The sequence below is a fragment of the Nuphar pumila genome, chromosome 3, assembly GCF_984573655.1.
Source record: "Nuphar pumila chromosome 3, dmNupPumi1.hap1.1, whole genome shotgun sequence".
NCBI lineage: Eukaryota > Viridiplantae > Streptophyta > Magnoliopsida > Nymphaeales > Nymphaeaceae > Nuphar > Nuphar pumila.
This window is the reverse complement of record NC_143251.1, coordinates 24358733-24376579: the sequence shown is the minus strand read 5'-3', so window position 1 is coordinate 24376579 and position 17847 is coordinate 24358733. Positions and strand designations below refer to the sequence as shown.

General features: G+C 38.1%; 1 protein-coding gene across 1 annotated transcript; it reads left to right on the top strand.

Moving 5' to 3' along the window:
- The first annotated feature begins 5684 nt into the window (after nucleotides 1-5684).
- LOC149842312 (uncharacterized) lies at nucleotides 5685-6928 on the top strand. The gene is made up of 2 exons (XM_090001382.1): nucleotides 5685-5914; nucleotides 6737-6928. Exons 1-2 carry the CDS (start codon nucleotides 5693-5695, stop codon nucleotides 6821-6823), a joined length of 309 nt encoding a protein of 102 aa, XP_089857508.1. The 5' UTR covers nucleotides 5685-5692; the 3' UTR covers nucleotides 6824-6928.
- Nucleotides 6929-17847: the final 10919 nt, after the last annotated feature.

Here is a 17847-nt window from a genome sequence, read left to right as displayed (position 1 = left end):
AGTCCATGCTAAGCATGGTAGTAGTTAGTGAGATATTGAAGTGTGTTTGCTGCAGGTACATGTTTGCCATTTATTTGATATGAATGATTATGATGTATTGCAATATTTGATGTAATTGTATCCATGCTTGCATGTAGTTACTTTCAATTTGATTTTGACTTCCATGTTAAATTTTATAATAAAAGCATGCTTCAAATGATTGTATCATGTCATTAATAGTTTGCACATGAAAATATTAAGTTATCAATGCATGCATCAAAATTCTTGTTATTGTTTGACATAGTATATTGCATGATAAATTTGATATTTTCTTCATCGTCGCATTCTGATTGTTTTTTTCTTAATTCGTTAGGATACTATTCGTAACATCATACGACAGAATGACTGCAAACCGTGAATGGATGTACCGTAGGATAGTGGACAATGAGTTATCGCATGAATATATGGATGGTGTCGATAGTTTTATTGAATTTGCAACGGCGAGTGTCAGTACGGTAGATCCCACAGGTCGGATTAGGTGTCCCTGCAAGATTTGTAAGAATAATCGATTTGTAGAACCTCATGGCGTTAGACATCACCTATACAGGAAGGGTTTTGTGAGTGATTATCAGAACTGGGCGTTTCATGGAGAAGAATTTAGAAACGATTTTGATGCACGGGTGAATGTGGTGCACGATAATCCATATACGAATTTGATATTTGATGCTGCAGGAACAGAACTGGGTTCTGCTATGAGTTCTAGTGATGTAAGAACTGTCGTAGATGAAGAATCACCAAACGATGCAGCTAGTAGATTTTATGATTTACTTAAAGATGCTGATGAGCCACTTTGGAACGGTTGTGAGAGTCACACTATCTTGTCTGCAGTTCTTCAACTAATGAATTTGAAGTCCGAGTATAATTTGAGTCAATCATGTTTTGACCGTTTGTGCATGATTGTGAAGAGTATGTTGCCTAAAGATGAGAAATTGCCACAAAATTTCTATCGTGCGAAAGTTATGGTCAACGCTCTAGGTATGGGTTACAAAAAGATTGATGCTTGTCCAAATCACTGCATGTTGTATTTCAAGGAGCAGGAAAACGACATATCATGCCCGTCATGTGGGCATCCTCGGTTCAAGCCAAAGACAAGAGGCAATGGTAGCACGAGATCAAAGGAAGTTTCATACAAGTCGCTCCGCTACTTTCCTATCACTCCTAGATTGCAGCGATTGTATATGTCTTCAAAGACAGCTAAACACATGAGATGGCATGCAAATAAAGTTCGACACGATGAAAACAAGATCACGCATCCTGTTGACGCTGAAGCTTGGAAGCACTTTGATCGTACTCATCAGAACTTCGCAATGGAAGTGCGAAATGTTAGACTCGGTCTATGTACAGATGGATTTAATCCATTTGGGGGTAGATCAACTCCATACTCATGCTGGCCAGTATTTGTAACTCCATACAACCTTCCACCAAGCTTGTGTATGAAACGTCCAAATCTTTTCTTGTCTCTGTTGATCCCTGGTCCGACCTCACCTGGCCAAAATCTTGATGTATATCTAAGGCCATTGATTGATGAATTAAAAGTACTGTGGGATGACGGTGTTACCACGTATGATGCCCACAAAAAACAAAATTTCAACATGAAGGCCGCTGTTCTATGGACAATCAGTGACTTCCCTGCATATGGTATGTTATCTGGTTGGAGCACACATGGGAGGTTGGCTTGTCCGTACTGCATGGAGGATTCCAAAGCTTTTAGATTGAGGCATGGAAGGAAGCCTTGCTGGTTTGATTGCCATCGTCGATTTCTACCCAGCGATCATCCGTTCCGACGTCAAAAGAATGCATTTACAGCAGGCACAACTGAAATGGAAGGTCCATCCTCAAGATTGTCTGGCATAGAGATTTTAAGAAGATTGCGATACTTTCCAAATGTATTAACAGATGCCCGCAGTCCTACACCCTTCCGTGGATTTGGGAAGGAACACAATTGGACGAAAAAATCTATTTTTTGGGAACTACCGTATTGGCCGACCCTATTGATACGACATAATTTGGATGTGATGCATGTAGAGAAAAATGTGTTTGATAATGTGTTCAATACAGTAATGAATATTAAAGGAAAAACGAAGGATAATCCGAAGGCCCGTATGGATTTAAAATTAATATGTAAAAGACCAGAATTGGAACTCAAAGAGTATAATGGCAAAGTACTGAAACCAAAGGCGAAGTACGTGCTCGGACCTGATCAAATAAAACATGTATGTCAATGGTTGAGACAACTGAGATTTCCAGATGGATATGTCTCTAACATTGCTCGGGCTGTGAAGATTGATGATGGACAGTTATATGGGTTGAAGAGCCATGATTGTCATATCTTTATGCAACGATTGATACCCCTAGCATTCCATGATATGTTAGACAAACCTATATGGGGGGTATTGTCTGAGTTGAGCGGATTTTTCAGAACATTGTGCGCATCGGAGGTCATTGTATCAGATGTAAAGAATCTCGAGGACTCTGTCATCACCACTGTTTGTCTGTTAGAAAAGATATTTACGCCAGCATTTTTCGATGTTATGGAACATTTGATCATACATCTGCCATATGAACTAAGGGTTGGTGGCCCTGTGCAATATCGATGGATGTACCCATTTGAAAGGTATATGTTTTTTTATATTTGTCTCTTTAATGACAGATATTTAAAATTTGAAATGTATATTCTTGTCAGATGCATGTTCGACCTAAAAAAAAAGGTTCGTAATAAAGCAAGAGTAGAAGGCTCTATTTGTGAGGCGTACACTTTAGAAGAGATTTCAAATTTCTCATCTATGTACTTCGAACCTCATATTTCAACACGTTACACATGCCCGCCCCGTAACGATGATGGAGAACAAGTAACTGTAGCTGACAAGCTGTCGATATTTCAACGACTTGGGCATGCATTTGGTAGTTGCCGATCAAGGCTATTGACAGATCGAGAGCAAGATGCAGCATACATCTATATTCTTTTTAATTGTTCAGCGATCGACCCATACATCGAGTAAGTATATGTATATGCAACTCAATTATAAATCCTTTTATGTTCTATATGTGGATACATGGCTCGGTAATATAAGTATTTGTGGTTTGCAGACGATTTGATCTGGAGTTGCAAAGCAAAGTTTCACATCTCACTAATGCAGAAGTACAAAAAGAACGTGAAACTAAGTTTGTGGAGTGGTTGAAACAGTTGGTAAAGAAGCTAACATAAATTTTGTACTTATAAACAACACTAAGTTACTTAATTGATCGTGATCACAATAATTGTTTATGTCTGTGCGTAGGTTCGCCATGGTGATGTTAAAGATCAAGGAATATGTGATTTAGAAAATGGTCCGACCAAAGTTGTGCAATGCTACAACGGGTATATCGTAAATGGTTATCGATTCCATACAAAAGACTACGGTATAAACAAATCAACGATAAATAGTGGCGTGTGTGTCAAGGGTAGCAGCTACGGTGAAAATGAACATGATTACTACGGTGTTATAGAGGAAATAATGGAGTTGACTTACTTAGGCATGAATAACAGGGTTACGGTATTCAAGTGTCATTGGTTTGATCCAACTGCAACAAGACTCGACAAAGCTTCAGGCATTGTGGAGGTGAATCATAAATCCAGGTTTGGAACATATGAACCATTCATATTAGCCTCGCAAGCTCAACAAGTTTATTATACTTCATATCCGAGTATAAAAAAGTCAGATAGAAATGAATGGTGGGCAGTTTGCAAGGTGAAATCCAAACTATACCCCGAGTATGATCAGTTACAAGAAGATGAGTTAGCTGAAGACAGTGATTACTATCAATCAGATGATGTCTGTGACTTCGCTTATGGTCACGATGTTGCGCATGATATGCATGTCATATCTCCATTGGCTGATGAAACATTCATAGAGGAATGTGATCCAAATGATGTACCAAGTGGATGGGCAAACAATGAAGAAGAAGAAGAAGAAGAAGAAGAAGAAGAAAGTCAAACTAGTGACGAGGAAGAATTCTCAAGCTAGTGAAAAAAATCTTATACTACAAACCTCTATTTAAATGCATTGTAATACTTGATGTGAGTTGTATTGCAATACTTGGTGTGAATGATTAAAAATTTTATTTCAATGTATTGTAATACTTGATACGAATGATTCGAATGCATTGTAATTTATCTGAATGTATTATAATTTATGCAATTAACGAATGATTTGAATTAGTGCAATACTTGATGTCAATGATTTGAATTATTTGAATGCATTGCAATGCTTGATGTGAATGACTTGAATGCATTGTAATACTTTATGTGAATTATTTGAATGTATTGTATGACATATGTTATTTGTTAGAATATGGTTCGTGGAGGTTATAGTGGTCGCTCATCCAGTAGTAGCCAGGCTCAACCTTCATCTTCACGGGCTCCTGTGATAGGTATATCATATAACTAATTAGATGCTTGATTAGTTCAAATGCACATTCTGAGAACTTGGTGTGTATTTTTTTACAGATGATGTTGCGCCTGTATACGACCCACCTACACCAGTTGATCGCACAAGTCAACAGCCAACACAGGAAACAGGGTCTTCACAGGCTGGCACAAGAAGACTCATTCGAATAGTGTATATCGATAATCGACCGTAAGTATTTTGTTTTCAATTATTGCATATCTTTTAAATATTTTATATTGATATTTACTGTGTAACAATTCATGTGCAGCACGAGGTTTGAGCCACAAGAAGTAGTACGGGAGATTAGGAATTCACTTCTTCAACATCTACCAGGACCAGTTGCTCAATGGAAAGAGTACCCAAAGGAGGTATTAGACAGATTGTGGTCCTCATTCATGGTATACAGTTGTTCCTCATAGTTAATGTGTTTCATATTTAATTTATTTAAGCAATGTCTACTAACTTTCTGAAAATATTTGTAGGCTTCGAATCGCTTTGCAACTACGGTGGAAGAAAATGATGCAAGGAAGGTGTGGCAGAAGGTGGCTGCCAATCGATTTGCAGACATGCTGCACACTATGAAGACTGCAGCAAAAAAAGCATCTGGCGTAGTAGATGATCCATTACTGTGGAAGGGCCATGGTCCTATTACTATCAGGAGAGATTACTGGGATGAAATGTGCGATATGTGGGCGGAAGATGCATTTAAAAATCGCTCTGCGAAGGCTTCACAAAATCGATCGAAGATGCCCGAAGCCCATCTACACACAGGTGGATCTAAGACATTTGGGAGCCACCTAAAGAAAATGGTAACTCATCAATATATAATATTAATTTTATAAGTATAGTTGCAAATTTGTGTACTAAATCTTTTGTCATTTAACTTCGCAGGAAGCAGAAAAAGGAGGCAGTGTACCATATAAGGATGTGTTTGTAGAAACACATAAACGGAAGACCACGGGAGTCTTCGTATCAGAGAAGGCGAGAACGACAACGGTATGTATTAATTCTATTAATAATCATTGCAATATATATGCAAGTCATCATAATGTTATCATTAATTATTAATGAATACTTTAAACATTATTTTGTAGGAGGCATATGAGCAACAAATGGTAGAGCGATATGGTGAAGACGCTACTCAGCATCCATCATTTGATCCTACAGCATGGGTGACTGCAGCAGGTGAACCCAAAAAAGGTCGCGTGTTCGGGTTTGGGAGTAATATGAACACTTCACCAGTTATTGGTTCTTCCAGTTACGGCTCACCAACTTCTTGCGCCGACATAAGCTCCAAGCAGCCGACTATTCTTTCCGGTGATGATGTACGCGAGATCATTAATGAATCACTGAATAACTACTTTCAATACACCGTCGCCCCCTTTCTCCGAAATGAGATCAAGGCCGCTGTTCAGGATAGGGGATCTTCGATTCCAGGTCCCTCTCAGGTATAATCACATATATAGTTTTTTTGACTATCTTAAAGCACATCTGAGCATGGTAGAATCACATATAGAGTTTTTCTAGATGCCTTAGAACACATATGAACATGCTATAATCACATATTCAATTTTTTTACTGCCTTAGCACACATATGAGCATGATAGAATCACATATATATATATTTAACTTTTTGTCTGTCTTAGAGCACATATGAGCATGATAGAATCACATATAAAGTTTTTTTGATTGCATTAGAACACATAAGCATGCTATAATCACATATTCAGTTTTTTTACTGCCTAAGAACACATATGAGCATATTATAATCACATATTATGTTTTTTGACTGCCTTAGCACACATATGAACATGCTATAATAACATATAGAGTTTTTTAACTGCCTTAGAACACATATGAACATGTTATATATCATTTATGATAGAATCACATATAAAATTTTTGGCTTTGCCTGCCTTAGAGCACATATGAGCATGCTATATTCACATATTCAATTTTTTTACTGCCTTAGCACACATACGAGCATGATCGAATCACATATATAGTTTTTTGCTTGCCTTAAAGCACATCTGAGCATGGTAGAATCACATATAGAGTTTTTTTATATGCCTTAGAACACATATGAACATGCTATAATCACATATTCAATTTTTTGACTGCCTTAGCACACATATGAGCATGATAGAATCACATATAGAGTTTTTTTATTGCCTTAGATCACACATGAGCACATGATAGAATCACATATAGTGTGTAATTTATTTCATTATATTTTGTTTATCAATACTGACTGTTCTTTTCTTGTGTAGGCTGCTAGCGATAATCAGGGTAGTGGAGCTGAAGGGACAGATAAAGACAATGAACAAGAAGACGCACAAAATCTTGGCGATGATTAGAGGACTGTGTTGAAGAAGTTCTATTTTTTTTATTTTTCCTAATTGTAATTGTTGAATTGTAAATAATTAAACTTCTTAGTTTTAAGGTGGAACGATTAATTATTATAGATACTTGTTATATGAATTTTTTTGTGTGGTTTGTTTTTTATTTACAAAAAATATAAATTGTACAGGAAATATAAATTGTACAGTTCTCCGTAATTAATTTTTAAATAAATTTTTTTTGATTTTTTTTCGTTTTTGCGACGGATTAGCGACGGATGATTCCGTCGCTATTCATATTAATCTAGCGACGGCTTAGCGACGGAATTAAATCCGTCGCCACGCCGTGGTCGCCGTTTAGTACCGGCGGATTGGCGACGGAATATAGCGCTCGTTATTCCGTCGCAATTAGCGACGGACTTGGCGACGGAATAATTCCGTCGCCAGTTAGCGTCGAAATATTCGCGACGTAAGCATACTGTCGCCGCGTTGTCGCTAATCCGTCGCTAACATGGTTAGCGACGGATTAGCGACGAAAGGTGGTCGTCGCTAATCTACTGCTCTGTTGTAGTGCTGGGTCTGGTAATGAAACTTTATAAATCATACCTGGTCTGTATATTAAACAGACCCTATACAGGTGTCTGACCCGATTTCTTAATCAGACCTCCTCCTTTCATACCAAACCTGGATTCTCTAGGACCCAGTATAAGTCGGGATCGGGTCATGCCCAAAACATTGATGTGAGACCCCGACTCAAACCTGAATATTCAGGTTTGGGTTGAGTTTGGCTAAAGATGCAAGCTTGAGGTATCCCATCGACAACCGTACTTGACAATTCTCATAAAAACTGGATGAGCAATGCGAAATGCAAGTGAATATGATATGAATCATAAATAGCTTGAAAATTAATCCAACCAGCTCCAGATTCAGCCAAATCCAGCTCACTTTTAGCCTGTTTTAAAAAAGACATTAAATAAATGGTACAAAGTATAAATGAGTTGGATATGGGTGATCCAGTAACATATGAACCCCACTATCGGTTGACTACCTACAGCTGAAACGCATCCATGTCTGCCTTGCTGTATGTGAATATGGCTACAGAATAACCCCAATGAGCTGTTTGGGAGCCTTGCATTGAAAGGGAAACACCATTTCCGTGCGTTGACAAAATATGGCGTTGAGGATGGAATTCTCAAGAACACCCTCTTGTGAATGATGTTGAATTAAAGTAGTGTTAGAGCCACCAACTGTACGTATTCCTAATGCAGTGTTTTGGCAACACCACTACTCCCAAACAGCAGAGAGGATGAGAGCACTGATGAAACTGCAACACACCTTTGAATCAAAGTTCCCAAACAGAACCTCAGTTTCCTTACTTTTGTTTGGTCATTCATACTTGACCAAACTTCAATTCCTCTGGCATCATAAAGAAGGGACGTGCAGGTCATTAATTTTCAATAGACATGAGTAGGAGTGTCAACTGGTCAGGTTTGGTTCTGACCCAGATGGAACTAGACTTGGATCAGATTTTGGGGTATGATATCGGGTTCAGACCTGGGTCTAATTAGGTTCACTATAAGAAAAACCATACCCGAACCCGATAATTAAGAACTACATGAACCAAACCTGTACCATACCCAGTAAAATCATATATTTTATCATTTTTATATTGAAAATTTGCAGGTCTTAGTCGGAACTCGGGTTAGGCCAGGGTCTGGTATAAAATTTCACAAACTATACCCGGGTCCATGTATTAATTGGACCTTTGGGTCAGGACTCAGCTCTTAATCGGGTCTTCTTATTCATCACCATACCCGGACCCTATAGGGTTTGGTTCAGGTTGGTCCTGGTAAACCAGGCCCGTTGACACCCCTAAGGGTGTGGTCCATCTTCTGTTGAGCCCCACAGCTGGCAGGCTGTATTCCACAGATGGAGGGCAGTCAGGTGCAGTGGCAATGTGATTGCACCTGATCCGTCCTCAATGGAGATGGGACTCGCAATTGCCCCCCACGACATAAGCTACGGGACACCGGATCCTGCTCTGATTAGGTGATAACTGTTATCACCAAAAAATTGAGGTCGACAAGAAACGGTGGTTCACTAATGCGCACTGCCATGAAGACAATTAGGGGATTACCCGGGAATGGTTTTTCTATAGCAAACTCAATCGGACCCCGGTTTGGACTTAGTATCAACACCTACCTCTTAGTTGAATCTGCGTCTGGACCCACCCATTTCTGCCAAGAATCTGACTCGTTGTCACCCAAGGTATCGGCATCAAAATACCCATTGGGTGATGCACCCTAGGTATGTGGATATGGTTTGGTTTTTTGCTACCCAATTCGACAAATATTCAAATTTGACGAATATTTGAATCCGTAAAAAGCGGGTTTGGTACTAGCTTTTCACCATCGAGTCTGATGAATCAGAATTTGAATCGGTTTAGCCAACATCCAATTAGTCAAATATGGTATTGGTCGCATCCAATCCAAAACCCAATAGTTTGCATCCCTACATAAAGATCAATAGCCGGAACAAAGTACTCGACCAACAGAAAACACAAAATCACTGCACGAGAACAGCAAAAATCATTCTATGCGATTGGTGTGCATCTCATGCCGCTATTTCGCCGTTTCAGGTAGGGGTGGCAATCGGGTTGGCATGTCAGCATACCTCAACCCGAACCCGACCCGTTTATTAAACGGGTCGGCTGTGGCAAACACGAACCCGACCCGTTTAATAAACAGGTAACCCGACACGACCCGCCAACCCATTTAATAAATGGGTCGGGTAAACGGGTTTTCAGGTTCGCGGGTCGGGTTGGCGGGTTGACGGATCGGGTTGGCAGGTAGGCAGGTTGGCGGGTCGACCCACCCGCCTAACCTGTTTATTAAACGGGTCAGGCGGGTTGGCATACCCCTAACACGAACCCAACCCGTTTAATAAATGGGTTAGGCGGGTCGACCTGTTTATTAAACGGGTTCATTTTTTCCAAACCCGAACCCGCCTAAGAGGCGGGTTGGCGGGTCGTGTCTGGCGGGTTGGCATACCCCTAACACGAACCCAACCCGTTTAATAAATGGGTTAGGCGGGTCGACCCATTTATTAAACGGGTTCATTTTTTCCAAACCCGAACCCGCCTAAGAGGCGGGTTGGCCGGTCGTGTCAGGTTTTGCCACCCCTAGTTTCAGGCAATGATTTTTTTTCATGACGAGCATTACTGAAAAACGAGCATAAGAGGACCAGGAAATGAGAAATTTTACGTCACCATAGAAGGACAACAATTGAATTTTGGGAACATAAATTGTTCTTTTTTTTTTTAGCGAAAGGAACATAAGTTATTATACAGCACATGTTGCACGATACTGAAAGTCTTTGGCTGTTGACCAGTCGATATTTGAAATACAATCATACAAAATTTTGACAGTGACGATCTTCCTAATTACTTGATCAAAGGAGATGGTCCTTCCACTAAATGGTCCACCCACCTGTCCTGGCTTTCAAAAAGGTCCTGTTTGGAATCTTCAGGCGCTGGTAGCTAAGGATGCAGTTGCGGAATCCCAAAATTTGTGGTTTTAGCAAATCCATATGATTTATTGGGATAAGTAGATTTGGATTTTCCACTTTCAGCTGTTTGGAATGCAGCTGAAAAGTTGAAATTACAACTGAAAGAGCGTTGGGCCTTTCAGAAAAAAATCTGAAAGAGCATTGAGAAGGTAGTCGGAGTAGGCACTGGTGTAGCATTTGGCAACTACCACCTCATGTAGGTGGGAAGTGAAACGTGGAATTGGAGGTGTCAAATACCACCCTAGTTCAATCATTTTCTTGCACCCATCCCAAATGACTTTGGCAATGGGTATTCCACACTTCCCACTCGGGCGCCTAATCGTAAGTAGACATGTTTTTCAGTAAATTTAACCATACGAACGTGATTTCGATTGTTGAAAACCTATATATGAACCAACTCTTGGGTCAAGTTTTTTTTATGCATACATAGGATTTTGTAAGAATCTAAATATCAATGGTTCTGAAATTTTCTATTTTGCAAACTCATTAAAAAAATTTGATCCAAGAGACTGTTTGCAGGTTTTAGATCACGAAAATCACACTTTTATTGTTAGATTTGCTTAAAAATACATATACAGATGATTTTTGAAAGTGAAGAGGACCATCCCCCTTCTAAACTTCATATATGGGTCATTTTGTAAAATGGACTGCCAGTAACAATCATATTTTGCATGAGGGTAATTTACATACATGTGCCTCATGCATGGAAATTTCATGTTTAGAAGTTTCAAATGTTAGTCAACTAGATGTTTAAGAAACTACGTAAATGGCCACCTGACTTTTTTTATTCGCTTAACCATATCTAACTCTTGACAATGACAATCGTAACTTTTATTTCTTAATTTAAATTATTGAACGTACCTTTTTTGGCAATACTTTATTAGTAAATAAGCAGTCTCAGCCCGCAACTCAACTTACTTAAGCACTCATCGGAATAATTTCTTAAAATGTTAGTAGGCTAGCTTAAATATTTGAAACCCGAGGCGAGTAAACGTAATTAAGTTTGTCATGTGTTAGGTGCCTACACGTAAATTACCTTTTGTGTATGAAATACCGATAATGTAGAATTTCTTTCAAAAAAACAAAACAAAACTCGAGGTCATTGCATAAAGATGAAATCATGCTATGCATTTTCATATGACAATCAAATAGCCAAAATAGTCTTTATAAGGAGTACGTGGACGTATAATCTTAAAAGCAATTAGGAAATCAGCATCTTGCTATGGCAATGATCCATTCTTATCTCATTCGTTGGGGACATGGGCAGTGGATTCTTTTCCGGGGGTGGTGGTGCATTACTACGTGACCACTTCATGGAATCAATAAAAAATCACCTTTTAAACTGTCAGGAGTACAGCGACCATAGGTAAGGGTGGTTAGGTATCTGATTGCGGATGTGTTTTCTTCAAGTAGTAAAAAAAAAATACGTTAGGCTGTCTGTCTTATGCAAAAAGAGTAAACATAGGGTAGCCATATCGATCTGAGAAAGATTTAGGGACTGTTAAGTGTCTGGCTATGTGACACAGGCTAAGTCTTAATAGATCCTTTGTATCCTCATTCTTGTAGATCAGGCTATTTTAGGCTTTTCCTTCTTTTCTTAAAGGCAAGCTGGGGTTAGGCTGCAGTCCCTACCAGTTATACAAATATGCACGCATATATTTCATGTTTGTTTGAGTAATAGCAATAAGATTGTCCAATATCATTATAAGAATAAATAGGATTTTCAGAATAAGATGTCATTTGTTCGATCAGAAATAGAAAGGAATACCAAAAATTTGAATGGGTGAAGCAGCTACAGAAAAGAAAGCAACGACTAGAATGAGGGAGTGAAAAGAGGATTCCTCTTTCTTTCTCATTCAAAACCATGCATGAGATTTTCACGTCACACGGCTCCTAAGTGATAAAAGAAAAAAAAAACATCTTTTTTATTTTTTATTACCTTCCTAGTGTATATATGTAGAAGAGCGAATCCACCTGACTTATAAAAAGGATTACTAAGGTCACATGGTGAAAGCAGATCTAGAGCTCATGACAGAACACATACTGCCCAACTAGGAGGAGCCACGGAGAGACTGCCTCATAAAATAAAGGGAGCGCCCCCTTATTATAAAAGGAAGGCTCCAGTGTACTTCCTCCTATTAATTAAAAGTGTTCGCCCCCAAGTCCCTGACACAGCACCATGCCTCTCACACGAAAGCTAGAAGCTTCTTTTAATATTATACTAAGGAACAGGATATAGAAGAGTTCATGCGAATCACCCCACGAACCCAAAAGCTAAATATGTGAGGTGTGAGCCACTGTAGCATCTATTGCTTTTCAATTCATTCATGTTACTGCACTGGATGAGCACTCCACATGCACAAGTGAGACTAATAACCTAATCTATTTATATATATATATATATATATATAGAGAGAGAGAGAGAGAGAGAGAGAGAGAAAGAGAGAGAACATTTATCATTCAACATTACCAAAATACATCCAACCGAATATGAGATGAGAGAGGAACATAAGGGTAAGACAGCCACCATCTAGATGGTGACTGTGCACAGTTCAGATTACAAGTAGATCCTACTATGTAATTTAAGAGTCAGATACACATCAAACATAACCCGCTGACGTAGCCTTTCAAAATTGAATTTGATGCCCCTGAAAAAGATATTGTTTCTTTCGGTCCATATCACCCACCATGCTGAAAACAACCATACCCGCCACAATAATCTCCCTTTTTTTTTTGTTTCGTAAACTCATGGGACCAAACAAGAGGTCCCGAATAACAGAACTCGAACGTGTTTGAACCGGCGGTGCACCCCAAGTTTGAAAGAATAGGTCTAAAACTACCAGGCAAAACCAAAATAGGTGAGTCGTGTCCTCTACCGCCTTCTCACAAAGAACACACATGCTTGGAAACTGAAGCCCCCGTTTTCTGACATTAATCTGGGTTTGAACACGATCCAGAGCCACTAACCACGCCAACGCCTTTGCCCTTGGAGCGGGCCCCTTACCCCAAGAGAGAGACAAAAAGAGAAAAGTAAGGGTGGGCAACTGGCCAAAAGTCCCGTTCAGGCTGGCCCATTGGGAAACTCCCAGCCTACTGTTCGCCTGTGGACTTAATCAGTTGGGTCGGGTTGAATATATATATTATAAAATATATATAATTTTTTGTATTTTTATATACATAAAAATTCTGACACATACAACAATGCATATATATATATATATATGAAAAACTAAAATATGTAAACTAGTATCAACCAATATTTTTATAAGTTTTTTACAAATCTAACCTTGCAGATGCATTCGGCCTGTCCCATTTGCTTGGAAATTAACCACTATTGGATCATCGTAATCGGATCAAGAAGTGTGATTTTGTATGCTAGAATATTTATAAAAATTTTGAGCCATTGATTTTTAAGCCTTAAAAGATTGCAGATGATCTAAAAGTATGTTTATGTAAAAATAGCATTCGTACAATGAAATTTTAGAAAAAAATTATTATAAAAATCTTGTATCAGTTTACATTAATTGATTTACATATTTCAATTATATATATATATTTTATTTATCATCTCATGCCAATTGTTATCAGGGAAGGGTTTACGTGGTTGATAAGGCAAGTCTTGACATGATGAGGATCATCCATGATGCTTCTACAGTATCGTTGACAATAGGGCATATGTTCCAAAGAGTGATTAAATTGGGAAGAAGGTTGCTGATCAGTTACACCAACTTGCGTCAGTCGAGTGGCAACATGCCAGAGAGAAGATTCTAACCTCTTGGTGGCAGGTTCTACCCTCATCGGATGTGTGCAGATTCCTTTAACTGGTGGGTTCCATAAAAGCTTGGGTGTCAGTGACCTGACCTGATCCGACGTTTACCTCGCAGCATAGTGACAAACGTTTTTTTTTTTTTTTGGCAAAATCTCATTTTTCAAAAACTCATGAAAAATTGAAAAAAAATCATAAATCTCGCATTTTTTTGGGCAAAATATTGGCAATAAAATAAATAAATATAAAAAGTATTTTTTGTTAGAAAATATTAATACATTTTATTTAAAAATAAAAATACACGGTTTTCTCATGATAAATAGCCTTTTAAAAAACTTGTGGTATTTATGTTTCTTCATAAATCTCACGAGAAATTGCAGTTTTAAACTTTCAGGCAATTTTTGGTGATATTATTGCGAGATTTTTAGTAAATCACGCTATAATCTAGCAATTAAAGGAAGCACAACAACTACCATTCCACAGAAAGTTTAACTCAACTACATAGCCATTTTTTTTAGTTTAACTCCAGACAGTAGTCATGTCCGAAATATTAAAAAATTACTTTTATATGAGAAGTGCGCTCATACTCAAATTCATGATATTTCATAAAATTTCTTTTTTTTTTAAGGGCAATTAACACAAGGTGACGTGCACTTAGCTGCTCTTATATTTCATAATTCATCAAGTGATCTAGCTAGCTATTGGTATCTTATTCCATGTTTAGATATGAAAGAAAGTGTTACCGACACATTTTCGTTAAGAGGTTCCTTGACCTAAAAAACGTGAAAATTAACTTTGTCTCAGTTTTAAACAAGTCAAGGTTGGAAGATGTCAATGTAGCTCTTCCTACTTTCTCTTGAAGGCGGGTCTGGCTCAAGTTGAGGATGCATGGACCCCCAAAGTAGGCTTCATGATTCTGTGTACAATTTAAGTTGATCCAGTGTTTAGGGCTGAACGAGTGCACGAACTAGGTGCAATCACATTATACACCAAACAACAAAAGTGTGCCACTGCACTTGGCCCTCTTCCATCAAGTCCAGATTGGATGCAATCACATGGCACAATTTTTGTGCATTAAGCATCTGATCTCTCTGAGACAAGGAAGGCCTGATGGAGGGCAATCAGGTGTCTAATGGACAAATTTTATGCCATATGCTTGCACCCGATCCAGACTCCACCTGACAGGCCCGGAGCCAAGATGGAAGGTGATCAGGTGCTTAATGCATACATTTTTGTTAAAGTGATTGCACCTGGTTTTTTCTCTCTTTATCTGAATGTTGGGCCCACAATTGATAGGTTGTACCAGAAATGAGTGTAGTAGGTGCAAGGGCACTTTTGATAGTAATGTGATTGCACATGATCTGCCGGTTGCCATAATGTAATAGTATTTGTCACGTAAAATACAGTAAACCATAATTTAGGAGAAAAACGAAAAGACATTTGTGGGTATGCCATTCAACATGGCCATTTGCAAATAGCGCATAGCACAGCTCTGATCGGGATCCAAATTTGCTACAATCGTTGGACTAATCAGCCACCCACCCCACCCCACCCCACCCAACATATTCTTTCTCTCTCCCATGTAAATGGTTGACCCATTTACAAGGAAAATCAAACCAAAATGAAACAAAATAAATTAAAAGTTAATAAATATTTGATTCTAACTCAACCGTCCACCAAGTTTTGAGATTCTTCTTCTATTTATAGATGAAAATTTTTATTCTTCATAAACCCAACCTTCAATCTTCATAAAGTCCAAGAGAGATTCATCGTTTGGGCTCAATATCCAAATACAAACTAAACAAAATCCAAATATAAAAATGAATCTCAATGAACTCTTGTGAACCTGATACTTGTGCTTCGTTGTTGCTTATATATATATATATATGATCAGGTTGCCATGATGTCTTAATGAGCTTTTTTTTTTCATAAAACTAACCATACATATATGATTTATATGGCTTGGTTATTGGGAATTGGATTGTCTCATTATGACATGTAGACACAATTTTAGAGCCTTCAAAAATTAATGGCCAACAATGTATGCTATTTTCTTGGCTCACCAAATCGTGTTTTTTCGTCAAAAAGCACAAAAACCATTTTTTAGCATTTGGACCATGTTTAATTCATCTATAAGGTTTAATTGGGTTGACATGACACAACCCTTATGATTTTTAGCTCGTTCGGATGGCTAGGCTGACATGAACAAATATTAAAAATTTAAACAAATATATATATATATATATATATATATATATATTTATTTATTTATGCACTGGTTTTACCACAATCTTGTCCAATTTTTGAGAAAATATTGGCAAAGAAAAATGTCCTGATATTTTGAAAAATCTAGTTTTCCTTGGGAAAATATTGAATATATATAAATATACAAATATATAAAATACATACAAAATTGTAAATACAAATATGATTAATACCAAAAAAACAGCAAAATGCGTTCTTGGTGATATAATAAGACATTTGTAAAATAGGTGATGTTTTGAAGAGCAATGTTATCAGTATCATTGTATCGGCATAATTTTGATACACTTCACCCTGAATCAACTATTTTTAAAATAGATGCCAAAAATACTAAAATTGAATTTTAATTATTATTTTAATGGTTTTAACACATGCCACGTTATGGTTGACACATAATATTTTTTTTCTGGCCGATACAGAATGATTCAGCTGAGTGTTTGTATCGATTGATACACCTTAATCGGTGGCCCAACGATTCATGGTGGAACCGATACTGACAACATCGTTGAAAAGTTTTATGTTGTAATATTTCAAAATATCAACGATACTTTTGAGTGTAACTTCTAGGTATCTAGTGACAGCCCTATGATAATATGTAAGGCCATCCTCCATGCAACAAGGGCAGGCATACTGGTGAAAATAGCTGGTGCAGTATGATTATACAAATATTTGTGCATTAAGCACCTGATTAGCCTCCATCTTGGGGACAGGGCCTGTAGGTGTGGGGCTCAAGACCTATTGGAGAGCGATCGGGTGCTTAATGCACATTTTTTTTGGAATCATATTGCACCCTAACATGAGAGGTGACACGCCTATTGTGAGTTAATCTGACCAATAGTGCTGGCTTTAGTGCAGACATGCCATGCAGCCAAACATGAGAGGTGCCACACCTCTTGTTTGGCTCTTTTCCATTTTAAACTTTTCCTTTCTTTGCAGGGGGCATGAATGTGAAATGATCAAGTGCAATGTGATTGAACAAATATTTGTGCATTAAGCACCAGATCGCCCTCCTATTGGCATAACCCAAATGTAAAAACAAAAACATATATCGGTAGTCATCATGATGGAAATGATTGAGGAAAGCGTTGATGCAAATGCTCAACGTTCTCCTCAACATATCAACCCCCACAATGAGCTCAGGTCGTCAAGTCGATGATGAGCATGATCCGAAACCCAAATGAGAGAAATAAAATACCTTTGTTGCACTAATCAAGCAACCATGCCTCAATTTATAATGGGAGGAGAGTGGAGGATACATGCATGAAACTCATGTACGTGAATCTTTCACATACTATATTGAATGTGAACCCTTCACATTCACATTAGGGATTCACATAAGGGTGCCTTGTGTCATTAAGGGTCACTCAAGATTGGACCCGATCCGAAATATCCAATATTCTTTCACTTGACCCATTGACATAGAAGTACACATAATCGAGGTTCTTTG